We start from the raw sequence: 20,308 nt of genomic DNA, 5'->3' as shown, positions 1-20,308 counted from the left end.
GTCACCTACAAGAGTCTGTTCATTGTTTCATCATAGGCTATGACATAATCCTACAACCACACCAGGCAGCTTTCCCATAACTTAATACAAAGGATTAATGGGAATATTGTGTGCAGCATGAAATTTGTCATGTCAAGGCACTTACTGAAGACAATTATTTTTCACTAACATTACCAATATTCGAAATAGTAATTCCCACTTCATCTTTAAGTTTGCACTGAAAAAGAATTATCTGTATTAAAAGGATGCTTGTATACATCCTGAGCCTGAGCTGACAGCTGACTATACAATAGGGATGTTTGCTAAGATTCTGGATTTGGTGTATGATAGCAACCTAATTTTGGGGGGATTGAGTACCATGGTTCTCAGATTTAAGTGACACTGGAGAAATAGAAGTGGAGGTGATTGCTGATACCAGCTTCCATTACATTGTGACAGCACCTTTTTTGCAATGCCAATGCTATCTTAGTCTACTCTGCTAAGTAACTATCAAGGAAGCACTAGACAACAGGTCAGTTTAGAAATCACATTACCTTTCAGGAATTTGAACTTCTTGAGAAAATCAGCTCCTACAAAGGAGTCACAAAGATATAGGAGAAGTCCACTGAAAAACACCCCTTCATAGTTGACATTAACAGAGTGTGGCCGTGAACTGACATAGCAAAGAGCTACCTAGACCAGAAAAGGGGAGAAAAGTTACACAGGCTTGAATGTTCTCTTAAATGTTTTATATTTTAAACCCAGCAAATATGCCACCTCCACATTGGTGGTGAATTTCAGTTGCCCATTCAGATCTAGATAAATCTGAATAAATTGAAATTACTATCTCCCCAAAACTATAAGTTAAAAAAAAAAGACGGGAAGAAGTGTTGAAATAACATTTAAAAAGAGAAATGTTAAGAATCCAGAGTAAACCTAAATGTTTTAAGTCATAGAGATGGAAAGGGCCATAGGATCCAAACTGTACCAAATTAAAAAGTGGGAGATAATTTATGGGTAGCACTAATCACAAGTTTGATGTAATTCGAGTTCCATTTATAATAATTAAAAACAGTACTAGTGCTACAGCTTCATAAACTGATACTAAGGCCCAAAGGTTCATTTCTATGTGGTTATTTAAAAGATTCTTAGACTTATACCTGAGGCCCAATGTTCAGATAGCAGTCAACAGCCAAAACAGGGTTTTTGAAGTTATGAATGGCCTTCGGGAAAAGCTTGTATGTGGCATGTTGAAGGAACCTCTCTAAAAGGAACTGTGCTGGAGCTGCCAGGAGTGTGTGCTCACTGTCTGGAGCACAGACATACTGAAGAGGCATTATTGGAGTCAAACTCTCTGATACCTATCAAACAAAAAAATGAGAGGTTAAAATGAATTCAGTATGTTGAAAACTAGAAGATGCAACTACATTAAGTTCATCACTATAGTGAGTTCATCAGTTTAAAATTTTGGTCACAATGGCAAGAGTGAGAAAACCTAGGGACAGCTCCTAGCTTGATAGGATCTTTGGCATAGTGACCCCCCCCCCCCCCATGGCATTAGCTCTCCCCTGCGCCAGTTAGTGGTTAGCAATAAAGGAAGCCCAAGTCAGGGATCAGTAGTGTGGGCTTTAGGGGTTCCAGCAATTGTCCAAGGATACTCTATAGTCTGTGTACTAGTACTGGACTAAAGAAATAAAGGTTCTCAAGTCTTAACCCGCTTCCCATTGATTCAAGAAATACAACTTAATATCGGAGGCCTGGACTTCACTCCTCATACTGTATCCCTACACTTTAATTTCTGAGAACAAGGGGGAAAGCCACAAATAGGATCATCTGCAGCAGCACTTGCAGCTAAATACAATCGGCCCTTCTTATACATGGATTTTTTATACACAGATTCAAGCATCCACGGTTTGAAAATGTTCAAAAAAAGTATAAATTTCAAATATCAAATCTTGATTTTCCATTTTTTATAAGGGACACCATTTTGCTATATCATTAGATTAATGGGACTTGAGCATACATGGATTATGTTATACATGGAGGATCTCGGAAACAAACCCCAGCATATAACAAGGTCCCACTGTATAACATATACACATAGTTGTCTTTGACCTCTGGTTGTCAGTCCAGCCATGAGTAGCAGCAGCAAGACTCAAATTGTTGTGGATAAAGATGAGTACATTAGTTGGCTGTCTCATGAAAGCCCAGCGAGGGCAAAGCAGAGATATCCCAGATAGCTGAAGTATGGTTTTTAACTTCACAAACAATGAAATTCTGTGTCATTCATGTTGACCAGGGGTGGACTGACTCTGGCCCCTGATCCCTCCTACACCCCAGGAATGCCATTTTTTCTGGCAAAAAAAGTGACTTGCTTCTCCTGGAAATCATGTTTGAATAGGTTATATCACTTCCTTTTTCACTGTTTAATGGGACTTACAAACATTCTGGTTTTGTTTCCATTTTTGAGCATTATATGCAATCTCTAGAGGACCCAATGATAGGAAATGGACTCTTTGAGCCCACCAATATTGTCTACTCCCACATTCTCCAAAATGTCACAGTTGAAAACCAGGACATGTGTGGCCAACCAAGATCAGAGTGTGTTCCAAGATGACAGAAGTTCTTAATGAGGAAGAACACATAGGCTAGGATCAGCTGCAACAGTTTCTTTTTGCCTGAGTCTATGGTGAAAGGCAGATTTTGCCCCTTTCCTCTCCTCCTACCTGCTGAGTTGAGTACAAACTACAGTTACACTTTAAACTCAGTTTGCAGTAATTAAAATCAGCGGAGGATATGGAGAATGTGAGAAGAGGAGAGAGAAATGGACATTTTAAAAGCAGTTGAAACAGTGGGACAGCAAAGGATTAATTTGGACCGTGTTTATCAAATCAGAACAGTTGGAGGGTATGTACCCCTTACATAAGCTGTCCAGCTATCAAAAGTACATAGTGTGTTTTAGGAGAGTTAGCAAGGGGACAATACCTAAACTAAAAACAAACAAACAGAAAACCCTCCAAAAATAAATGGTTGAGACAAAGGCTTTGGAATAGGGGAGAGCATAGGCTGGATGAACCAGTGAAAGTCACCCCAGTCTCAAGAAAATTATTCTCTCCTTCCTTCCATAAGTACTAGTCTGTACTAGACTGTAAACCTATGGGTCCATTCTTGTCTTTTAAGCCTAGCTGCTTAAGGGGTTCTGTTAATAACAGATATATATCTAATAACAGATTATATAATCTCAAAAGAGGGACCATGCTAGAATTCTGCAAACCCTATGCTACCACTGATTTTTTTAAAAAGAAAAACATCCCCCACAAACAATCCCACCCCCCACCCATACTCAATACATTTGGTTTGCAACATTTCATTCTTGAATTAAAATCTAAGGGTTGGTATATAATATCAGACAGACAGATGCCATTTGATATAGTTCCACAGTATGGTACAAAAATCACTCTAACAAACCCAACTTTATAAAAGGAAAGAAAGAGGGACTCCCAGCATGCACAATGGAATCAGTGACACAGCCATGCACTCAAAAATGCAGAATGAACATATAAATCATTGGGCTTGTAAAAAAAATATGTCCACATGCTGGGTACATGTGAAGTCTTATCTGCAAGTGTTGGCATTGAAATAAGGGATAGGAGTCCTGTCTAGAAGAAAGATAAGCAGCAAGTACTGCCTGAATGGCAAGCAACACCTGAAAATCCCCCTTTTATGCAACATTAAAGGGACATGACCCCTGCATCTTATTTCACTTGCCACTTGTCCTATCATGCATGCACCTGCCTTCAACATAGAAAGACTGATTCTGCTTCACATAAAAATGGCCACAGGGACAGTCGGAATCCCCACACAGACTTGAATGTAACCCATGTTTCCTGATATACACAGTATTACACGGGAAGTTCCAGTTTGTACAATTTTTTTTCCAGCCCTACTTGGGTATATTTTCAGAGTGGACCTTCCTGGCCAGACAATATGTCCTAGAGCAATTTGATGACTCAGCTATTATCAATTATCTATTTATTTCATCAGTTACTTTACAATAAAAATGGAAAGAAATCCAACATTTGTTACTGACAAAAAAAGAAAAAAGAAAGAAAGAGTAAAAGAAAAAGAAAAAATATACTTTTTAGTCTTCTTCTTCCTTTTTGGTTCAACAGTGGCACTCACCATGACTTTAGGCTTAATATCGAAGTCCTTTTGACCCCCAACCTGGATGTGTTTCTTCATGAGACTGAAGTTGTTAAAGCAACAGATAAGGAGACCACTACTATTTGTTCTCAGGTTAAAATCTACATCTTCACAGAAATACCTAAAGAGTTAGATACAGATTCACAAATTCAATTCACAGCAATCATTTCTACCTTCTATTTCAACTTTTGACTGCTTACAAAAAGTTATACTGAGACTTAAATGTATATGATCCTAGAAATAAAACACAAATACAAATATTGCTGATCTAATACTATCTAAAACCATCAGTGCTCCATAGAAGTATTGTGCAAAAGGCCTTTGATAGGGTTCAGAGTCTGACAACTTACTCAGATTGTGCCCTAATTTATTTTAGATTCATTGTGACCCAAATCGGAACCCAATCAAAATTAGGACATCACAACCACTGTGTCTCCCATTGACTTGCAGTGGAAAACAGAAATCGCCATTGACAATTTTCTTTTCTTTTGACACAGGGAATACTATCTGAAGTTTTTGTAGCACCTTGCGGGGATGACCACAGCTCCTACCATGTTGCATGCCATCTGGAGAAAAATAGCTTAGGATGTGGCTGTGGTCTGGCTCTCCAAGGTCTCTAGGTGAGCTATAATGCCTGAATGAATATAATGACACAATGAAACCATAATTGAGCAATAGTAGGATGATCTCTAATGGATCCCAAAACATAATCTTGCCATTGCTCACTTGTGAGTGGCTTCAGTATGTCATTATGGCTCTTTACAGACCGCCGAAATACAGCGGTCTGCTGGTGCTGCTCATTGCTGTGCAAGGGAGCCGCTGCGTGCAAACCACGCGACTCCCTCGCGCAGCAAAAAAGGAGCTCCAAAATGGAGCTCCTTCTCACGGCGCGGCTATGACGCCGCGAAGCGCCTCTGGCGCACTCGCAGCATCATAGCCACCGTGATACGTGCAGAAGCACAGCGTCCGCTACGTAAAAATGGTGGCGGCTGTCTGGAACGGCCGCCGTCATTTTTTATGCGCAGAGCGCGTATTAGGGTTAGGGAGGTGCGGAAGCACCGCACCTCCCTAACCCCAGTACACGCTCCGCACGTACTTTAATGGCGGTGTGTAACCCGCCTATGTTCACTTTTCTTCGAAGTAACATTTCAGTCTCAGTAACCCAGTTTCTGAGCCAATATCCTAGGCTCTAAATAAGATGGATGGAGTACTACTGCACAGCCATAACAAGCAACATTCCCATTCCTTCTTTGAGTGCTGTCCTAAACAATCAGCCATTCTAACAAGTTTCTCAATAGAGGAAGTGGAAAGAAAGCTAATGAACCTAGATATCAAGAAACCGAAAGGAGCCAAAACTTGGTCAGCAAGTCTATAGGATTCAAACTCACTCTTCTCTGTTACAACACCAACAAGTTTTAGTTTTACAAGAATGGCATTTATGTGGTTATGAGAGTCATAGCTCACCTTTACTCCAGGGATCACAAACAGCACACGTACCCACCCTGTATTATCTTATAAGGAAGACGAGTAAGCCCTTTTGGAGCATAGAATTATATATACGTGATCCCTATTATAGAATTCGGGAATTAGTAAATTCATGAAGTATTCTGAATTCAGAGAGCTCTTGTACCCCCTCCAACAACAAATCCCAGGATTTCACAGGTTGGAACTACGACAGTGAAAATGAACTCACTGCTGTAATTGTGTAATATAAAAGGGCCCAGTGAATGATTCATATGGTACCCAGTGACATTCAAAGCTGTGGAGATTTAAACCAGGGTCTTTCCAATCCTATTCCACCATGCAACCATTGCATCACTGTAATGGTTGACTATTATCACTGTATCATAGCATCAACTTGGCATTAGCAGGAGAATATAGTATTTTAACACATCCCACTAACCATATTTCTTCCCACACCTCAATTAGTAAACCCCATTCTTCTAAGGGGAACCAAAATATTGGAAATCCTATTTACAAAATTGAACACTTGCATTTTAGATTCTCAGTTCTGATGCCCCTTAAAACTAAAAAAAGTCATGTTAAGCCATCTGGCTAATAGAATTATAAGCATGTGTAAAGTGCGCTTGGCATTGTACTGAAATTCTGATTCTGATTCTGATTATTATTATTATTAATTTATTTATATCCCGCCTTCCTCCCAGTACAAGGACTGAATGCTAAGAAAAATTCTTGTTAATTACAAAGAGTTAGTTACACCAAATGGCTGTCTTTCCTTCCTTCCTTCCTTCCTTCCTTCCTTCCTTCTCTTTCTGTTTGCAGCTCTTAACCACCAACCTATGTAGGGAAGAACTGCAATATCAGAAATACTTCTGCTCACTTTCTAGTCCCTCCTTTATTTGTACCCCTCATCCCTGTTTTTAAAATATTAATAGTTTGCACTTGTCAACTAAAAGCCACGTTAGCAACATATCCATAAACAAAAGATTTTAATTTCCCTACCTGTTTAGGTCATATTGCACATTTTGGGTCAGATCTATGTTGAGCAGTATAAAGTCATGTATGTGGCATCTAGAGAAGGGAGCTTTGGGTGGTTTGGAATTTAACTTGCTGTTCCATTTTTGAATGCCCAGGATTGCGTAATGAACAATTTTTGGTGTGGCTTCAATGTGTTGTAGAACACTCTTCAGAGATACATTCTTAGTGGTTGATCCTTCATCCATGGACTGACTATGAAAGGCAAAAGATTTTCATTGTACTACATAACATCTGAACTCAAAGCTACAAATAACAACTAAGGGACCTTACTGTAAATTACCTTACTTGAAAATTAATATAGAAATAAGGAGTGTGCAATGGGATTGCTTAGAAATGAGATGCTGGGGAGAGGGCAAAGATTACAACTTCTTCAGGTGTTTTGATGGTGAAGTGAGTGAATGGTTGGACTTGGATCAAGGAGACCTGTGATGCTCACTGGATTAATAACTGCTTCTCCACCTTTTGTTTGGGGGATTTTTTTCATTCTCTTTCCCATATTTTCTGATTGGTTTTAATTGTAGCTGCTCTAAACAGTGCATGACCATCAGAAGGAACAGGTATATTTGTTTCACATAAATAAATAGGAGATGAATAATGTAAACTGACTTGAATTCCTTGAATGAAGGCCAGGATACAAATGGGATGAATAAATGTAATTTGGCCAGAAGTATTTGGTATTGTTGGGAAAAAATATGGCTAGACATATAGTTTGCACTTGTCAAGATACTTTCCCATAATCACATAGCTAATTTTATACGGTATGTATTCAGCAAGTGGAATGACAAAATAACAACTGACTGGCAAATGAATGTGGATGACCAGTCCAGTGTACCTTTGCAGGTATTTTCTATTGAAGCTTAAGGTTAGATGGTTGGTTTGAAAAATTATGAAGACAAATTGGAAATTATGTCACAGGTCTATTGCTAGGTGGTTCCGATAATGAACAATGTGAAAAGGGAAATAGGTTTTCCAAAATGTTTCTCAGACAACTAATTAGTTACTAAAGAATTTTCAGCAATCTGATCCTGCTTCTTTAGTATGCATTTACTTGGTAGACTTTACTTAGTACATTCCAAGCAAAACATTGTGTAGCCTTACAAACAAAAGCATATTATTGAACCTGTATAAAATTAATTTATGGATGCACACACCTATGTTAGAATTTTCACTTTTAAATGACAAAAGAAATGGCTGCTTTGATCTGTGGCTGAAAATTAATGAAAATTATTAAGATTATTTTCAATATGGTTTTTCCTTTCTTTTATTATTGTATACTAGACAGATTATATTCTGTATAGTATACTATATATCAAGGGGGCAGAACAGTATTCCATATCACCTTGTTAAAATACATTTTCTTAACTGAGTGGGTCCTATGCATAGAAGGGCCAGTGATGCTGGCCTTATCTAACATCATACATTTCAACATGTAGATGTAGGGAGTGGGAAACTGAACAATGTCAGGGGTAGGACCAGTCAGCAACATGGCCCTACTGCCCTTTTTATGCTTGAAGTCTCATACAATGGTTAACAAATGCAGGGGTAATGTTGTACTGATCAAAATTCAGCTATGGGGCTCAATCTCAAAATAATTTTCATTTTGAGAAACAGAACATACCTTGATTGTTCTTGGACACCATGACTATTCCATAAGACACAGGAATCATCCATGACAACAATAAATGGCCAGACACACTGACGCTTGACTCCTAGCTCCTCCAGACGGTTTCTCTCCAGTTCCAAGTTATGGTAAGAAAGTTCCTTAATAAGGAATCTGGCAGCACCTGAAAACAAACAGCACAGAGCTTTCTTTTTTGGAAAGAAAGGTTGATGCTTCTACATCTCAGGAAACATTTTTGAGTTAATTAAGAGTATTTGAATAACTACTGTGATAACTCAGAAGTAATTACCTAGTGGACCTATTTTTTTATTAGTTGAAGCGTACCTGGCACTGCCTAGGCATGTACCCAATATCCTTAAGGCAGTCCAGGGGACTTCTGTTTCCCCACTCCCTCCCTTTTTTGCTTAGGAATCCTTTGTCTCAGTAGCAACTCAGATAGTCCTCTCAAACTGTCCTGGCTTTAAAAAAAACACTTGAGAATATTGGCAGCAGAGTCTCATAGAGCAACTCTCCCGTTTTCTAACTGTTTTAAACACAATTTGACAATGAGTTGTGACATCCTCCTCTTTGGCTTCAAGGAAACTACCCATACTCCCCATTTAGAATTTCATTTTAAAATGGGGCACCGCATTTGGATACAACCAAAAACACTCAGCTTAATTTTGAGACATATACAATGATTTCCTGTTGACTTAGGATTGCTCCTCTTTTTCTAGCACCCCAAGCCCCACTGCAGTGAGAATTTTGAGTTTAAACTTGACACTGTGCCTTGAATGACACCTGAAAATACCCTCTCATATTGTGTGGTGTCTAGCATTATATCCTGTTAGTTATGGTTCCCGACAGACAGACAAGTAGATCCATGGATGTATACACATGAACTAGAAAAACTTTTTATTGTTAGAGAGTAAAAAGAAGAATGGACTTTTAAGCTAGGACTAGTGAGAGAGTAGCAAAATATCAATTGAGTGCTGGTTGCAGAATCAGCTCATTCAAACATGAGAAATCCCAGAAAAATGAAAATCCTTTAAGAATAATATAGAATGCTTTTTATTATTTCCATTATTGTAATTATTGTGCATTCACCTGACTTGGATATACAAAATGGCAAGGATTCTACTGTGGACTTGTTTTTAAAAAGAAGAAGATGATGATGAAGATGAAGATGAAAGAGAAGAAGAAGAACTTGGTTTCATCTACTTGGTTTGTTTAAGATCATTTATCTTCAAAATATTTAGCCAGGCTAAACTGACATTGTTCAATTTCCCTACTGCCACCTGTTATCTAGTCTCATCTGTTTTCTTATAAAGTTTCTTATAGAAGAAATTTAGAAGGTTCTGCTAAGAAAATTGCCAATTGATTCAATAATTTTTAGTTGAATACATTTGCACGTCCATGGTGTGAAGGTGAAAAAAGAATAGTATAAGATGAGGGCTTATGTAGATGATCTTGTCATAATGTTAAAAAAAATCTACTGGCCTCAATAAAAGTACTGTTGGAAAAGACTAAGAAGTTTGGATCACATTCTGGGTTTAAATGAACTGTGATATAAGAAAACTGTTGACTAAAAATATGACTTCAAAAGATGAAAATTAATTGATTGCATTTTCTAATTTTAAAGTAAAAAGGGATTAATATTTGAGAGTTATAATCATGAAGAATTATAATTTATTATTTCAAAATAACTATGAAAAAGTTTGGAAAAAGTTTCCCCATGTGCCTTAATGTTATCTTTTATCTCCCCTTGATGATGTATACTGTTCAATCTAGCTATTTGTTATGGTTTTAATATTTTGTAGATAATTGGTTTTAGATGTTGTATAGTTTTTAATTGCTATGGGTGGTTGGTTTGCACATTGTTGGGGGTATGTTGTTTATGGTTGTTTTTGTTGCAATTTTTTTGTTGGAAACCACTATAATCTACACAGGAATAGTGGTATTTATTATTATTATTATTATTATTATTATTATTAATTAAATCAAAAGAGACTTAGAAAAATGGGGAAAATTAAATCTATCCCAATGTTGGTAACTGCAGCAATAAAAGCAAATGTCTTGCCAAACTTTTTTTAAAAAAATTTCAAATGCTCCCCATTTTCATTTTCAATTTAAAATGGGGATCATTTAAAAATTATCCCCATTTTAAGAAATGGAACACCCTTAGTGAATTGGCAGAAGGAAATTTCCAGATTCATCTGGCAGGAAAAGAAACCTAGAATAAAATTTAAAACATTGTATATAAGGCTAAAGAAATGGGTGATCCGGGTCTTCCCAAGAGTAGACTGTACTACAAGGCATGTTGTTTTGTGTGGTTAAAGGACCTTTGGAACTTGAAGTTCATGAGTTAAGATTTGGGTGGCATGCCTATCTTTAGTATCATAAACTTAAGATTCATGCTGATTTTTAATACTAGAAAGGCTCTTTTGTGGGTTTGTTATAAATATAGGCATTTCCCCAATATAATATTAGCTACTGCATCACAAGAAGCTTTCTTCAGGAAAGAATGGATTAAAAGCAATGTTGGTTATTTTATGTTGACCTTTTGTATTTGCATCAAGACATTTGGGAACTTGAGCCAAAAGAGATGCTCCTTAAAAAAGGACAAATCACTAAATTGGTTTATCTATAGCAAAGAGATTTAACCAAGATATGAGAGATCCAGCCATGGAGGTTGGAGAAAATGAATTTTATTCAGCATTGTGATTATGATCATGTAATTTAAAAGCCCTATAAATATCCTTTGAAATTAAAGAAGGAACCTGAACCAGTAAAAAAAGTATGTGAGCAAGTAGGCTCAAAATTTTGGGCACAATGTTCCAATGTAGTATGGAAAAAATGTGGACCAAGGACATAAAATTTACTTTGAAAACAAAATAAGTATAAAATGATGTACAGATGGTATTTATCTTGAAATAAGGTGTCAAAAATGTCTAAGAATGTTTCAAATCAATGTTGGGATTGTCAAGGATGGTACTTTTTCATATGTGGTAGACGTGTAAGAAAGTAAAAGGTATTGGTCTAAGATCTATATGTCAATTCAAAACATTTTAAAGGTACAGTTTGCAATGACACCAGGAATGTTTTTGTTGGCTATTGTGGACTAAAAGTGGGATAGTAAATATGGATTACCTCTTAGATACTTTATGTAGTAACAGTGGCAAGAATATTGTTTTCTCAAACATAGAAACAGACCAAAGTACTGACAACATTATCCCCGATTGATAATGTCCAGACCCAATTGAATCCCCCTCCTTTTCTTATTTTACTTATTCGTGGTTTGTTTATTAATTTTGATGTATTGTTATGTATTTTTCAATCATGTTTTATTGTTTAATTTTATACTTGGGAGGGAGGGTTGGGCCGAGGTCTTGTGGGGCTTGTTGTTTTTATTGTTGTATATTGTATAAACTTTGCTGTTACCTGCCTTGATCCCCAAAATGGAAGAGGCAGGATATAAATAAATATTTTAATAATAATAATAATAATAATAATAATAATAATAATAATAATAATGGATTGTTAAGGTTGTGGCATTAGCTCAGATTGCCAAATTAACATAGGTTTTAAAAGATAAACCAATTGACAATTTTGTGATAAATTGGAAACCATTTCTGGACTTTTTGAGCAATAAGATGTAAATAATTTGTGGTTGTGGTTATTAGTGACCTTAGTAAGTTTATTTAGCTGAACATCTAATGGTAGTACAATAAAAATTTCCTTTCAATCTTTCATTACAATTTGGAATGGGGGATCAGAGCCCTTTTATGTTCTAGTTTTATTTAGTTAGTGTTTAGGGTATTATTATTTTTTTTATTGTCCTAGGTTAGTTTTGAGTTAACACAAAGTAATAACAATTAACATTTCTCTTTCTCTCTGCCTAAACACCCGAAAAGCACCAGATCCTGTCTGTTCTTTGAAGCTAAATAGTGTCAGCACTTAGATGGAAGACTGGCAACAAAAAACAGGTGCTGTAGACTATATTTAAGAACGAGGAATTGGTAAAACCACCTCTGAGTATTTCTTGTCTAAGAAAACCCTACAAAATTAATGAGGTCACATAAGTCAACAGGCAACTTGAAGACACATAAACTGTGTTTTAATCCTAATTTAGCTTTAATTTTAGTTTTGTATGCACACATATACATATATAGTACGACTCCCATATCCACAGGGCTTACATTTCCACATACACATTCACCCATGGATACCTGGAAGTTTGGATAATAAAGAACCATATTATTTTCAGTGAGGTGAATGACCTCTGACCCAAGCATACCATAGAATCACACAATAGGACCAAGAAATGCTTGGAGAGAACACTTCTCTAAGCATTTCTAGGTCTTCCAGCATGATTCTATGGTATGCTTGGCTTGGAAGTTGACCATAGAATGACACTGGAGGATCTAGAAATGCCTAGAGAAAATGTATTTTTTCAGACATGGGTGTGAAACAATTAATACTGAGTGTGTGGTTATGGGGGTCATATTGTATGTGCATTTGTATATGTGTATATCTTATTTTTACCTTATTTTCCATTTTTTCCTTTTTCTTTGAATGTTTTCATGTGGATTGTGAAGTAGATTGTATGTATTAAAATTAATTTTAAAATTAATCTCCCTCTTCTATTTAACAATATTTTACATCAACAACTGATATGTTTAGGCTCAGTCTGTTTTATGGCCAAATAAGTGAGAGATGAGTTTATTGAAATGCTTATTTTTCTTCTCTCCTTCATGGCTTTGGAAATAAAAGTAAAATTCTGGCATTCTGGTCACTCATCTTGAATTACTCACCAACTCCAGCATTGTTGAACATGCCTGGCAAAACCAGCATGATATGGTTGGGCCAGTACTTGCGGTAAAGTGGCATTTCATATTCTTTGACCACAAGAAGATGGAGGTGGTTGATGCCTTCCATAGCATGATAAAGATTCAAGAGGCCATGCTCATGGCGCCCACTTGAAGGAGTGAAAATAGGACTCTTTACTGCATTCACATTCTGTTGGAAGGACAAGCCAAATGAATATTTCTTATGTGCATGTGTGTGTTTAATATTTTATAACTAGTGCATGTAATAAAAACAGTACAAGAACTGCAAAAACAAAGTATTACATAATATACAGTGCTGCACACGATACTCTGCATTTTACCATAAATACAAGATTTACGGTACCCAGTGGATTATTCAAATTATTTTGAGTTTGGGCAAATTTATGAGATGGATATTCCTTTCTTTATAACTCCAAAGGCTAGAACTCTGTCAGGTTTAAAGTCCTGTTCTTCCACAACCAGGACTGCAACTGCAATGCAGAAACAAACCAGTGTCAAATTGCATTATTTCTGCAGTGCAGATGCAGCTCATAACTGTTGGGGTTCCAAAGCAGGCTACTGCAAACACTATGGATGTCAAGTTTTTACAGAGTAAGCTTTCACTGTCTTCTGTAAATACTGATAATATAATAACACACAATTACTAATTAGTTGGACTGTCACTGAGGTGAGAATATTGGTACCTTTCTTCCAGAAATTTGAAATATAGGGACAGTCTAGTAAATTAAGCCACTATGGTGTAGTGGTCTGAGCGCTGGACTAGGACACAAGGGCCCTAAACAGACGTCTAGGATAGGACAGTCCAAACCTGTGCTATCCTGCCCTGGGTTAGTCCCCAGGCTATTGGTGGGTGTTTATGCACCCACTTGCTGCTGCACCATGGACCCACTACCACAGTGCACCCAGTACTTGCCTCACCATTGCATCTGCTGAGACAAATCCTGTTGCAGCCTGTCAGGGTAGAAATGGAGCCCCTGGTTATACCCACATGACACCCCCCCCCCAATCTGTTGCCAAAAGTCTCGACAAGGGTGTTTTCAACAGATGTGACAGTGAGGCATGAACAGGGGCACGGCTGTCTGGTCCACTGCCCATCACTACAGAATTTCCTAGAAACAGTGCAGCAAACAGCCAGACTTTTTAGACCATGTTAAAGCCCCTCTGGGCCATGATCAGACTAGATCCATGTGTGGTCTCCCAGATCCCAGCCTGGGGCTAATTGCCTGCATCATCCAGATAGGATGTTGTGAGGTCAGTGGGAGCAAAGTCTTTTGGTCTCCTATAGGAGAGCAGGGTTCAAATCCCCACTCAACCATGGAAACCTGCTGGGTGACCTTGGGCAAATCACATGCTCTCAGTCTCAGACAAAGGTAAAGCTCCTCTGAACAAACTTTGCCAAAAAAACCTCATGATACATTCTCCATAAGTCAGAAATGTCTCGAAGGCACACAAAACTAGTGAATTGTGGAACGCCATGTTGCCAGCACCCTCAACATCATTAAGGGAAGTATGTCTTGGTCATCCATAAGATTTTAGCTGTGTAGAGATGCCAGAAGTGTAGATTTTTAAATGCATTCGTATGATTAAGTTATCTTAAAACTCCCTAAAATCCTTTCAACAGATACTTTTTATTGTATCTAGAGTTAAAAACAAGCTGAGAGATGTGGATTTACAACCTGGAGAATAATCAGAATTTATGTGAAGTCAAAGGCTAGAACATGGCCTCGTAGCCCAAAAAACCCATAAAAAACAACCAGGATTTAGTTTTATTAAAATCTCCGAACCTTCCCCATTGGTATCATTTGTTGTAAGTTCAGTACTTACAAATGCTTACCTTTACCCCTCTAAGAACTGCATTTACAGGATTTTGTTTTCAACTATATCAATGTTATTTTGGGATGGCAGATATAGAAACATCCCAAGAAATGTCATGCTCTGCATTTGTGATGTGGGAGGATATTTCACACTTTATTGCCAGTTCTATCAAAACTTGAGGAAGAGATTCCTAGGACACATTTGGGTTCATCACAGGGTGAGAACTCGTATGTAAAAACATGCTGGTTACTATTCAGACCATGACCCCCAAGTCACAACCTTATTTACTAAGGCTGCAAAAGTATGTTACTTATCTGAAAACTATTGCTATAGACTGTGCAAGGAACATACTCATTTGACCTTTTGTATGTAGGTACATATAGGTATTATTTTACTGGATATATATTGGATTTTGGTCGAATACAATAAATGACTGACTGCATTCTCATGGATTTGTTCCAAGATGCATTTAAAAGATGCAGATGCCCAAATAGTTTTCCATTAGGAATCAGGAAAGCTGCCATGACCATGATTGTCTCTTATAACTTCTCAAGTCACTAGACATCAATTTTGAGACACCAAGTGCTGTCAAAGAGCTTAATACAGGCATACCTCAGGTAACAAAGCCTCTGACAAAGAAACTTATTTTTTACAGGATCTCAGCCCAGCCCAGTCCCACTTTTCTTGTCTTCTGTACAGGTTTTTACAGCATTTGACATTAGGAGGATTATGAGCAAGGGCTGGGGAAAGACAGACTTTCAGTGTTAGGTTGCAGTAGTATATCCACAGTAAACAATGCAATAAAGCTAGGAAAGAATGGGATTCTCCTCTAAGTGATCCTATTGTAGCTTTGTGTACTTACTGTACATACAGCAGACAAGATAAACTGGTGCCACTAGAATGACTAACTGAGCATGTGTGAAGAGCAAAACAGAAAGAAAAATAGAAAGCAGAGTACCTTGGCATGTCCGAAAGCATAGTTCTATATGTTTTGCCACCAAAATGGAAATCATAAGAAAAGTGGAGGATGTTGAAAGAAAATAAATCTTCCCAGGATGCATGTTGGAAGAACCTTTCAAATGCTCTCTAGAAGACTGAAAATGCTTTTGTTTGCTTATGCAAGGCTAGGTTGACCTGGTTGTTTCATATCACATGTGCATATTAAAACTTTTGAATAAAAGGTTTGTTGGAATATGCCAAACTGCTCCTTTTTGTGGTGTAGGAAAATACATTGAAATATTTACAAATTTTCAATATCTTGGGTTAGTCATTAATCAGAATGGAGATTGCAGTCAGGAAATCAGAAGACTAGGACTTGGGAGAACAGCTATGAAAGAACTAGACAAGATCTTCATATGCAAAGACATCTCACTGAACACTAATGTTAGGACTGTCCATGTTATTGTACTTCACATCACTATGTATGAATGTGAGAGCTGGGAGGTAAAGAAAGCTGATATGAGGAAGATCAACTCATTTGAGTTGTGGCACTGGAGAAGCTTTTTATGGATACCATGAACTGCCAAAAGAATAAATAAATGGGTCCTAACACAAATCAAGCCTGAACTTCCCCTGAAGGCCAGGATGACTAGACTGAGGCTGTCAGACTTTTGAACACATCATGAGACGGCATGACTCACTAGAAAGGACAATAATGGTAGGTAAAATAGAAGGCAATAGGAAAGGGGGAAGACTATCTTACAGGTAGATAGACTCAATAAAGGAATTCATGGCCTTGAGTCTGCAAGACCTAAACAGGACTGTTGAGGAGAGGGCATTTTGGGGTGTACCACTCATAGGAATGCCATAAACTAAGACTGACTTGAAGACAGTTAACATACACACAGGAAAAGAGGAAGACTACATTCCAGAGGGACAGACTCAATCAAGGAAGCCACTGCAAGACCTGATCAGAGCTGTTTAGAAGTCTCTCAATCATGGGGGTATCATTAGTTAAAGTTGACCTGACAGCAGTTAACAACAATTGTTTTATTTCTACCTCTATTATAAAAAAATCCTGTTAAAGAAATAAAGCCCAGGAATACATAACTGAGGTATACTGGTACAGAGTTCTTGCTATGTGATTACAGATCAAGAACCCCATGTATACAGCAGCGAATTGGAAAATGTTCTTATCTACAGTTTATCTCTGCCATCCATCTATGCCCAACCCTTCAGTTTCATGGCCATTATTTCATGCATGATCAGCACCCTTCTATGGAACAGATCCTGCATGTGAAATGTGTCCTTCCCTTTCCATTCTTTGTACTTAATGGATTTGCCACAGATCTGTACAGTTAGAAGAGAAACATCAAGTCAATGTATCCATTCCTTTGTCAGTGTGGGAATCTACAGCTAAAGCATTCCTGACTGTTAGGTTTTCAGCTTCTATTGAAAAACTTCCAATGAAGGAAACCTACTAACTTCTTATACAATCTAACTAATTTTTTTATTGTCTGGAAGTTTGTCCTAAGGTTTAGATGGAATTTCCTTTCTTGTAATTAAATTCAAGTCCTATTCTCTGGACTAACAGAAAAGAAATGTTTCCATCTTACATATGGCAGCCTTTCATATATTTAAAAATAGCTATAATATCTGCTTTCAATCTTCTCTTCTCTAGACTATTTATATCTATCTCCCTCAATCACTCCTCACAAGGTTTGATTCCAGACCTTTGCCCATCTTGGTCACCTTCCTGTGGATACATTCTAGCTTGTCCATATTATTGTTAAACTATGGTGCCAAGAACTGGACAAAGCACTCCAGATGAGGTCTGATAAAAAGAAATAGAATGGTAATACTGTTCCCCTTAATCTGGACATTTTACTTTTATTTATAGTATCTAAAACTGCACTGGCCTTTCTTCCCTGCCACATCGCACTATTGACTCATGTTTAGCTTAATGTGGTAGCTCCTTTAGTAACCTTTTCAGAGGAGAAAAAAAATGGGAAATCAGTGAGAAATGGGCAAATGAGACATGGTAAAGGGCTAAGGGATTGGTTTAGGATTACCATCTTGAAAAGCTGTATCCAGAAAGGTATTAAACATTTTATTTGCAGTTCAGTCACTTGAAGGCAGGAAATGTGGCTGCTTAATTACATACTTAATTACATACTTCATCCCACGCCTAGTAATAAAACCAAGTGTCATCCCTGATTAATTGAAGTAGTTTCTTTAATTGGAAGAACATAAAATTTAATTTGAAGAGTGCCAATCCTCTGTGGGAGATAGTAATTTAAGTATTTGTTTATTTATTTATTTAGAGTAGTTATACCCTGCTCTTCAGTCACAAAAGCTCTCAAGAGTGGCTTGCTTTTAAAAAAAAATTTTTTTTTTAAATTGGACAGTTCCCTGCCCTCAGGCTTACAATCTAAAAAGACATGACACAAAAGGATAAGGGAATGCTGGTGGGAAAGGGATCAGGTTCATTGATTCAGCTTTCCCTCTGGGGCCATGGCCATGGCATATGGGCTGGAGGGAGAGCTCTTCGTCTTACTTTGGACTAGGCCTGATGGAGCTGGCCTGCCTCTCTCCCTCTGAAGCCGGATGGAAGTGGATGTTGCTTTGTGAATCTTGTTATTTTGTCCAGTTCAATAAAATTCTCTAGCGGTTCCTTTCATTTTGTTCAAGGCACTCTGTCTGTATTTTCCTTATATTACAACCACATCCATGGTGTTGTTCAGATTCTGTGATCTGGGTTCCAAGAGACAATGAGTCCACTCAATAATTTGAAGAGTGCGGTGCAGGGACAGGGATCATTAAGCAAACCAATTTACCAAGAGGGCAATCGTTTTACTTGTTTCCTTGTTTTCAGGTTTAACCTGTGATTTCTGTTTTTGCTCTTGTCTTAAAATTTGGAAATGACTCATACAGCTCCTCTATTGTATAATCTTGAGCTTCCCCAGGGCTCTGTTCTGGGTCCCCTTCTGTTTTCTCTCTACACACTGTCCTTAGGTAAACTCATTAGCTCTTTTGGTTTTTCCTACCATCTGTATGCCGATGACACCCAGTCGTATCTTTCCACCCCCGACCTTTCTCCAAGGCCTGAACAGCAAGTTTCATCATGTCTCACAGCTGTCTCACAGTGGATGCGCCATCGGCGTTTGAAGCTCAACATGTCCAAGATGGAGCTTCTTGTCTTTCCTCCTAAGCCCACCCTTCAACACTCCTTTTCTGTCTCTGTGGACAACATTTCTATTCAACCAGTCCAGCAAGCCCGCAGTCTTGGTTTTATCTTTGATTCTTCTCTGTCGTGTATCCCTCAGATCCAGACCACAGCCAAGGCTTGTAGATTCTTTTTGTACAATATTGCCAAAATCCGACCATATCTCTCCGCCTCTACTGCCAAGATCCTGGTTCATGCCCTAGTGGTCTCACGACTCGATTACTGCAACATCCTCCTGGCTGGGCTTCCTCTCTCTCCCCTCCGTCCTTTAATTTCTGTCCAGCATTCAGCTGCACGCATTATCCCATCCGCCCACTGCTCTGACCACATCTCTCCTGTGTTGGCATCCCTTCACTGGCTCCCTCTCCCTTTCCGCATTCAGTATAAGCTCCTGCTGTCCACGTTTAAAGCCCTCCATGGGCTGGCCCCTCCCTACTTATCAGACCTTATTTCCCCTCACCTTCCCACTAGGGCCCTCCGTTCTGTTAGTCAAGGTCTGCTGTCCCAGCCCAGGATTTCCTCTGCCCCATCTCGGATTCGCCCCTTTTCACTTGCTGCCCCTCACTCCTGGAACCTTCTTCCCCCACGAGAAAGAGCCATCACTTCCTTAACCAGCTTCAAAACGGAGCTGAAGACCATCTTGTTCAGAGAAGCATTCCCAGGCATTGCATAATTGTCACTTGCTATTTGATATTCTTTTGTTGTCTGTTTTATTGAGTCATTTCCCGTATTGCTATGTATTTTATATGTATTATCTTACTAGACAGGCCCCTTCCCCACCACCACTCCCTTCTCCTTCTGTGTCGTGTCTTTTTAGATTGTAAGCCTGAGGGCAGGGAACCGTCCAATTAAAAAGATTGTATGTACAGCGCTGTGTAAATTTACAGCGCTTTATAAATAAAGGTTAATAATAATAATAATAATAATAATAAGAAGAAGAAGAAGAAGAAGAAGAAGAAGAGTTATGGGAATTTTCTCACCATGGTTTCTATATTATTTGGTTCTACAGACATGTTAGATCTATGGCTAAAAGTGCAGCAGCCCTGGCTGTTAGTAGTTCTGCTCAAAGTTGTTGGACCTAATTGCAGATGAATTAATAGGTCAGAGGTTCATTCATGTTCTTTACACCTTTCCTGTTCTTTGAGTGCCTCAGTGCCATGTTGGAGGGATGTTGTTTCTTGGCATTAGTTCTGAATG

General features: G+C 38.1%; 1 protein-coding gene across 2 annotated transcripts in view; it reads right to left on the bottom strand.

Annotated features, from left to right (window-relative positions):
- The window catches only part of LOC121917339 (GREB1-like protein), a 135,118-nt gene that overhangs the window by 4,014 nt on the left and 110,796 nt on the right, over positions 1-20,308 (bottom strand). For both annotated transcript variants that reach the window (XM_042443238.1, XM_042443239.1), the window contains 6 exons: positions 13,096-13,300; positions 8,300-8,465; positions 6,646-6,873; positions 4,162-4,303; positions 1,140-1,340; positions 534-672 (listed from right to left, as the gene is read on the bottom strand). In XM_042443238.1, coding sequence (XP_042299172.1) covers positions 534-672; positions 1,140-1,340; positions 4,162-4,303; positions 6,646-6,873; positions 8,300-8,465; positions 13,096-13,300 — 1,081 coding nt within the window. The remainder of the gene's footprint in view (positions 1-533; positions 673-1,139; positions 1,341-4,161; positions 4,304-6,645; positions 6,874-8,299; positions 8,466-13,095; positions 13,301-20,308) is intronic.

This window comes from Sceloporus undulatus, unplaced genomic scaffold (genome assembly GCF_019175285.1).
Source record: "Sceloporus undulatus isolate JIND9_A2432 ecotype Alabama unplaced genomic scaffold, SceUnd_v1.1 scaffold_15, whole genome shotgun sequence".
NCBI classification, from domain to species: Eukaryota; Metazoa; Chordata; class Lepidosauria; order Squamata; family Phrynosomatidae; genus Sceloporus; species Sceloporus undulatus.
This window is presented reverse-complemented; position numbering and strand designations above follow the sequence as displayed.